This window comes from Aquarana catesbeiana, linkage group LG01 (genome assembly GCF_042186555.1).
Source record: "Aquarana catesbeiana isolate 2022-GZ linkage group LG01, ASM4218655v1, whole genome shotgun sequence".
In the NCBI taxonomy this organism is placed as follows: Eukaryota; Metazoa; Chordata; class Amphibia; order Anura; family Ranidae; genus Aquarana; species Aquarana catesbeiana.
The window spans coordinates 825,427,797-825,435,066 of NC_133324.1; the positions used below are offsets into that span (position 1 = coordinate 825,427,797).

General features: G+C 40.6%; 1 protein-coding gene across 1 annotated transcript in view; it reads right to left on the reverse strand.

Moving 5' to 3' along the window:
* The window catches only part of SLC10A4 (solute carrier family 10 member 4), a 59,388-nt gene extending 52,443 nt beyond the window's left edge, over nt 1-6,945 (reverse strand). The window contains exon 1 of the mRNA XM_073608474.1: nt 6,326-6,945. Coding sequence (XP_073464575.1) covers nt 6,326-6,807 — 482 coding nt within the window. The 5' untranslated portion in view covers nt 6,808-6,945. The remainder of the gene's footprint in view (nt 1-6,325) is intronic.
* Between the last annotated feature and the right edge of the window lie 325 nt (nt 6,946-7,270).

Here is a 7,270-nt window from a genome sequence, read left to right on the forward strand (position 1 = left end):
GAAGTCATCAGAAGACCCCCGAAGTCGGAAGAAGACCCCCAAAGTCGGCAGAAGACCCCTGGAGCTGCTTAATAAATCACTTTAAAAACCTGTCTACTGTGTTTTTTTAATTTACACTTTTTTCCTAGGTGAATGGGTAGGGGTACGATGTACCCCATACTCATTCACATTGGGTGGGGGGCTGGGATTTGGAAGCCCCCTTATTAAAGGGGGCTCCCAGATTCCGATAAGCCCCCGCCCGCAGACCCCGACAACCAACGGCCAGGGTTGTCGGGAAGAGGCCCTTGTCCTCATCAACATGGGGACGAGGTGCTTTGGGGTGGGGGGCCTTGCCCCAAAGCACCAACCCCCCCATGTTGAGGGCATGCGCCCTAGTACGGTTCAGGAGGGGGGGCGCTCACTCGTCCCCACCCCTTTCCTGACCGACCGGGCTGCGTGCTCAGATAAGAGTCTGGTATGGATTTTGGGGGAGACCCCCACGCCGATTTTTTGGCGTAAGGGGTTCCCCTTAAAATCCATACCAGACCGAAGGGCCTGGTATGCTCTTGGAGGGGAACCCATGTCGGTTTTTTATTTAAAATTTGGCGTGGAGTTCCCCTTCAAGATTCATACCAAACAGTGCCGGGCATTGGCAGGGATCCAAGTCGGATCCCCGTGCTTGTCGCTCATTTGGAAAGGAAAAAACATTTTTCCTTTCCCGATGAGCAGCTCGGCGCTGTTATCCACAGCTGACACAGTGCACTGAGATTACCTGCGGTTATGTGCGGATAGCTGCGCTAAATAGCTCCTGAACGCAGTCGATTCTATTTTTTCTATCCGCACCAAACTGCATGTAATCAAAACGCAGCTAAATGCAGTGTGCGAATGGGGCCAAAGGAAAGCATTGTGTGCTTTTAGCTGCGGTAGAAAACTAGAAAATCCGCATCCGTGTGAAAGGGGCCTTATACGTGGAAACCTCTTGTCTACTATTTGATCCTGTGATCCTCTCTTTCTCTCTCTCTCTTTCAGCCACTGACCATAGCTCATGACTATTAGGATGTAACGTAGGCTAACTAGTGACACAGAAGCCTTACCTGAAATCTCAGCTCATGCTTTCCAGCCCCAGTCCTGTGCAATGTTTGTAAAATATTAGACCCACTCCCCAAATGAACCTTCATTCTTTGTTTTCATCACAAGATCCCATAGTGACGATTAAATATGATATTTGTATGACAAAAATGTATCTTAAATGCAGAATATGGTAAACCAGTGATAAGAAAACTAAGAGGTGTTACTGAGTAATATTAATTTTGCTTTGTATATATTGAATGTAGTACAAATATGAATTTCTGACTGAAGATGTTTTTCAGTACACACAAAACCTAAAAACAATAATGTATGCATGCTGAAAATTAACCTGTTAACAAAATCCTGTTGTACTAACATCATAATTGTATTTATATCTTACTGGTTCCTGTGTAGTGTCATTTATGTTAGGCCTCACTCTACTCAATATGTATAATTTCCCTTTATGTTCGACCTCCCTCTTCACAATAGGACAATTTTGTGCTGATACAATTATGAATGAAAGAAATGAATCTAAAGACTACAAATGTGCAGCATATACAGTAAAAGCAGCATAAAGATTACGCTTTAATAAATTAATTTGCAATTACTAAGAACTTCAGAGCAAATCATTACAATGACAGCATTCAGTACAGCTGGTAAAATATTTTGTTCCAACCTACCTAATTATTACCTAAGTATTCAATGATATCATACACATACATGAGAGCTTTATATGCTGCCTGCATATTACAATCTCACTGTACGATTCACTAAATTGTGATTGGATAATGTAATTTCCAAGGTTTTTTAATCTGAATCATAGGTGAACCATATCTTAATGGCATTTTATATTGAATAATCTAATTATAACTGTATTGAAAGAAACTTCACATGTGCTTTTTGTATGGAAACTAATATGATCAATGTAATGAATTCTACTATTTTCCTTCCAGTTTGTACTGGATGCAGCAACACCTACTGCATATGAAAAAGAAATTGTAGCCAGTGAAAGCAATGTAACATGGTTCAGATTCCCAGTCTATGGCACATGTATCTCAGGAGATACTTCCCTCTCTTAAGTCCTATTAACCAACAAGCTGCATTAATGAATGTTACTGCAACACCCAGTAATGTGCATTACACATGTTATGTGGCCTTATTTATTGTGTATGGAACCCCAACACACCTTGCTGACAGACAAACCTTGTAGTGCACTGCTTTACAAAATCAGTGCTTGTACCTTTATTGGTGCGTTAGCCAGCCCATTTTGTCTGCCCTAACGCACTACACATTACAGCATGTGCGTTATTGCAGCACAACAGTTTAAACCCAGCCATAATGTAACTTCAGTCATAACATTCCTTTTTTAGCATATATGAAACAGTTGATCAAACAAACACTTTCACAAACTCCATTCAAAGACAGAGATTTATTGTAACACAATAACAGTAGCTTTAGTGTCGTGATCAGTACTAAATGCATAGAGATTTTTTTCACAAGTTACAATTTTTTTCACTTTTAAGTACACAATGGGGTTTATTTACTAAAGCTGGAAAGTGCAAAATCAGGCTCACTTCTGCATAGAAACCAATGAGCTTCCAGGTTTTATTAACAAAGCTTAATTGAACAAGCCGAGGTTAGAAGCTTGTTGGTTTCTATGCAGAAGTGAGCCTGATTTTGCACTTTCTAGCTTTAGTAAATAAACCCCATTGTGTACTTAAAAGTGGGGTATGCCTGTATAAAATGTATGTAAGCAATAAGGGGGTGATTTATTAAAGGAGCACTGACTATTCAGTTAGGAAAGTGGATGTTTACCTAGCTTTACACACAAGGTGAAGTTTATCCACCAAGCTAGGTGAACATTGCAAGCAAAATTCCCTTTTTTCCCCTTGCATATAATTGGGTTTTCCAAGTGAACATAATTTCACTTTATTTACAGACCTAAGTGAACATGCTTTACTTCTTTTTTGTAAATCAACTTCATAGATAGCTTCTGATGGTCAGGAACACCCATTACCAGCCCTTGAAAAGCCCTCAAGGTTGGGGAGAGAACTGGGCTGTGTATGGCCACCTTTAGAAAAAAAAGGAAGGGCTTGTTCACACCATCGGCGATGTGGTGTGTTGCTCAATGCAGTCAAATTGCAAGGTCAGACAATAACATTATTTTTAATGGTGTCAGTTCACACTGATGGCCTGCATTGGTATGTATCAAAAAATAGTAAAGATTTAATTTTGTGTTAAAGTGGTACAGGCATACCCCACTTTTAAGTACACAATGGGGTTTATTTACTAAAGCTGGAAAGTGCAAAATCAGGCTCACTTCTGCATAGAAACCAATGAGCTTCCAGGTTTTATTAAAAAAGCTTAATTGAACAAGCCGAGGTTAGAAGCTCATTGGTTTCTAAGCAGAAGTGAGCCTGATTTTGCACTTTCTAGCTTTAGTAAATAAACCCCATTGTGTAATTAAAAGTGGGATATGCCTGTAGTAAAGTCCCCTTTGTGGTTTTTACCTACAGGTAAGCCTATAATAAGGCTTACCTGTAAGTAAAATGAATATCTCCCGCACGCATGCGTGGGAGTGACATCATCGTGGCTCTGGCCACTCACATAGCTGGAGTCCATGAACCTAGAAGTAAGATGGAAGGAAGATAGAAACCATTTCAGTGGTGACAGGGCTTTGTTTTAAGGTATTTCATAATGTGCTAGTATGCAATGCATACTAGCACATTATGCTATTATTTTGCAGGGACAAGTTTTTTTTATTGCAGCGGTTTACTACCGCTTTAAGTATTACAATGTGCACTGAAGGAAGACCTCCAAACTGCAATCAGACAGCTAGTTTAGCTCCTGCTGTGGCAATAGGCACAATGTAACTCATTATACTGTCAGCCTGCTAACAATGTGCATGTTCCTATGTTTTCCTGTGGGGAAAAAGCCCTTAGTTTGGATGGAATTTCTGTCTTATTTGTATAGTATGTAAAGTGTATTGGTGTGTGTGAATCAAAGGTAATTAAAACACTGCAATGACCTCAGCGTCTGCGTGGAAGTCAGTAAATTAATAATCTGAAAATGATTAGGTTAGGAGCACAAATGACAGCACTGAGTTTTGTGCTCAGGAGTTTATCAGTATAAGGTAAGTGAGGCCTTAATGTTTTTCCATCTCATAGCATTGCACTGAACATAGCACATAAGACTGACCAAAGATGCTTCATTTTTTTTTGATCAGTCAGAGGCCTGATTGAAAACAACAAGAAGATTCCCCCATCCACACATGTGAGGTGGATGGAGAAATCCTCTCCGCTGTGCCATTGTATTAGCTGCCAACAATAAATCAAGAACGTTTTTCAAACAGTCCTGTTCGACAGAAGTAGATTGTTAGATTGACTTCTGTCGAGTAGGAACAACCATAGATGGATTGAAATTCAGCGAGTCCCTGCCGAACTAGACACATTTCGATCCATCTATGGGTAGCTTATCTCTCCATAGAGTAGTACCTGAAGCTGAAGATAGAAACTGATCCGTTACTATGTATGGTTGCTCCTGATTTTGTCTGGTCCAGTTTTAGTAAAATTACCCCTGTGTGTGGCTCAGGGCTGTGATTGACAGCAGGAAATCATCCAATCATCATCTTGGCTTTGGCCTTTCATATATTGCAAAAGCTGTGTCACATTGTAGCTTTTATCAGAATCATTTAAGTCATGACAATTTAAGCCTGTTGGAAAACCCCCCACAACTTGTCTTCAATCATTTCCCCTTCCACATGTACATATGGTAAAAGGCAACATTGTAGAGTAGAGCCTTATATTGGGAGTATTAGAACACTTTGAGGACCCATTCACATTTATCATGCATTGTGCTACATTCTAATATGTTTTATAGGTGTACCATTCATCTCAGGATGTGATTGCTGGAAACTGTGCCAAAGATTAAAACACTGTGATCCAAATAAACCCGGTATGTGAGCCACTCAGGCTTTAGGGGGTACAGGTCCTCTGTGTCCACTACTGTAAGTGCTGGCTTGAGAGGGAGCTTGTCCAAGCTCCTACCGTCACTGAGTATAGAAGAAAATCTCCCCTGAGCCCCATATCAAAACGATGCCATAAATCTTATGTGTATGGCAACCTCAGCCTGGTCTCCAACCAGACCACGCCCCCAATGCATTTCGTGCAGCCCCTCAGGGCTTAATAATGGGGATTAAAAACACACCACACTAAATCACAAAGATCTGAGATTTTCTTAGTATTCTCCGAGGAGGAGATCAGGTCATCTATGGGCAACCTGTGCTAAATGTTCCTATGGTGGTGTCCTTCCACAAGATTTAAGAGGGATCTACCTAAATCTGTGATGAAAGAAGGACCACGCCATAGCTGAGTTCTTCTTCTGAAAAGCTATCTGCTTGGCTGTAATGAAGTCCCTCTTAATTCAGTTATTACCTGGAACAAGAATGTAGATGAAGATTTCAGATTTTTCAAATGGAAATTTCATGTTATGGCAATAAAGTCTTATTATTATTATTCTTGACCGATAATTGCTCTTTGGAGGACACCAGTGGCAACCCTTGTATTCTATTCTTGACGCTCTGTTTTTGTTCTACAGGGACAGTCAAACATGAATTAGACCCAAGGCATACTTCTGCTTTCTTCAGTAATACATATTAAAGATGTATAGCATGCATTATTGTGTGCTATCATGTACTTTTATTATACTTTAATGTAAGCTTTTGTAACACATTGGTGCATTAAAGGCATGAAATAAGCACACAATAGTACATGCTCATACATGTAAAGGTCCCAGTGGCAGCCTTATACATTGGTAAATTAGTAAAAGCTAGTACAAAACACTTTGTGTTTGCTGTTAAAATGTAATGGCATAAAGTGACTCTTGGTATGTACAGTATGTATACATTCTAGGGAAAATGTCTGACAAATATATACAATTTTGTCATGGTAAACTAAACAAAGACAAAACCAAAGGTTATGTATTTAACTTGTGAAGACATTTTTTATATTTAAAAGGTTGCAGGAAGTATAAAGATATACAGTATAGGTGTATGGTAATACAGCTAAACCTTTCATAGTAGCTCTTAGGCTGCCAGAGCATATTGGTACTAATGGCTCTACAACAGCTGGGGAGTCACAAGTTGATAAGTTGAAAATGAATGTGCTCCTGATTGAACGATGAACAAATAAATGAAAGAAAGGATGAATGAACACGTACTGGCTGCCCCTGTACCCTTCCATCCCCCTCCCTGATAATTCTCAGTGTGGGGGTCATTTACCTGAGATTCATATCTCCATTCACCAGAAGTGACATGATGTTGGAAAGGTTTCCGCCAGGACAGCAGCCACACAGCAGTACAGCAATAGCAGCAACTTCATTGAGAGAAAAGATAAGAGCCAGCAGGAAAGCCACCAGTGGCATGAGAACAAACTGACAGATGAGTGCCAGTAGGGCTCCAATGGGTCTTCTGAGATGTTCCCCTATCTGACTGACTTCCACTGTACAGCCCAGACCCAACATGGTGACACACAGAGCCACTCCAACAAACACACTCAGAAAATGGTTCAGTGGGCTATCCCAGAAGGGAGTAGAAGTGGCTAATGGTTCGGGTAAAGCTTTCTCAAGCATCGCTGCCATGCTGTTGAGTTCTGTCCTTTCATCTGCTGTAGTGTCAGTGGTGGCCATCTCCAGAGAAGAGCTTTCAAAGTTCCATAGGGAAGAGTTGAATAAATCCATTACAGTGATACTTGAGTTTTCCATTCTTGGAAGTGTGATCAGCCTTGTTCCCTTGTTTGTGAATGAACTGGGACCAGTAAGGAGGGGTAGGAGGAGGCAGGCTGGCCCTATCTCATCCTCAAGCAGCAGCCAGACAATAATCTGACCAGGAACAAGCTCTCTCTCCTCTATCACATCTCATGCAGCCATCCACCTCACCCTCCTTACCACACCCCCGCCACAGCAGCACAAGCACACTGACAGTTGATGGTCTATCCCCGTCAATGAGCTTCTCATCCTCCCTAGTAAATGATAGTTCAGATAGAATTATTTTAGATTGCAAGATCTCACAGGCGGCTTGGTTTGAATTGTATTGTAAATGTATTTTCTCCCTTTATTTTGAAAAACGCTGCACTGACTGTTGGCACTATATAAATTCTGTATAATAATAATAATAATAATAATAATTCTGCTCTTCCATTATTTCTCATTCAAAACAATAGACATA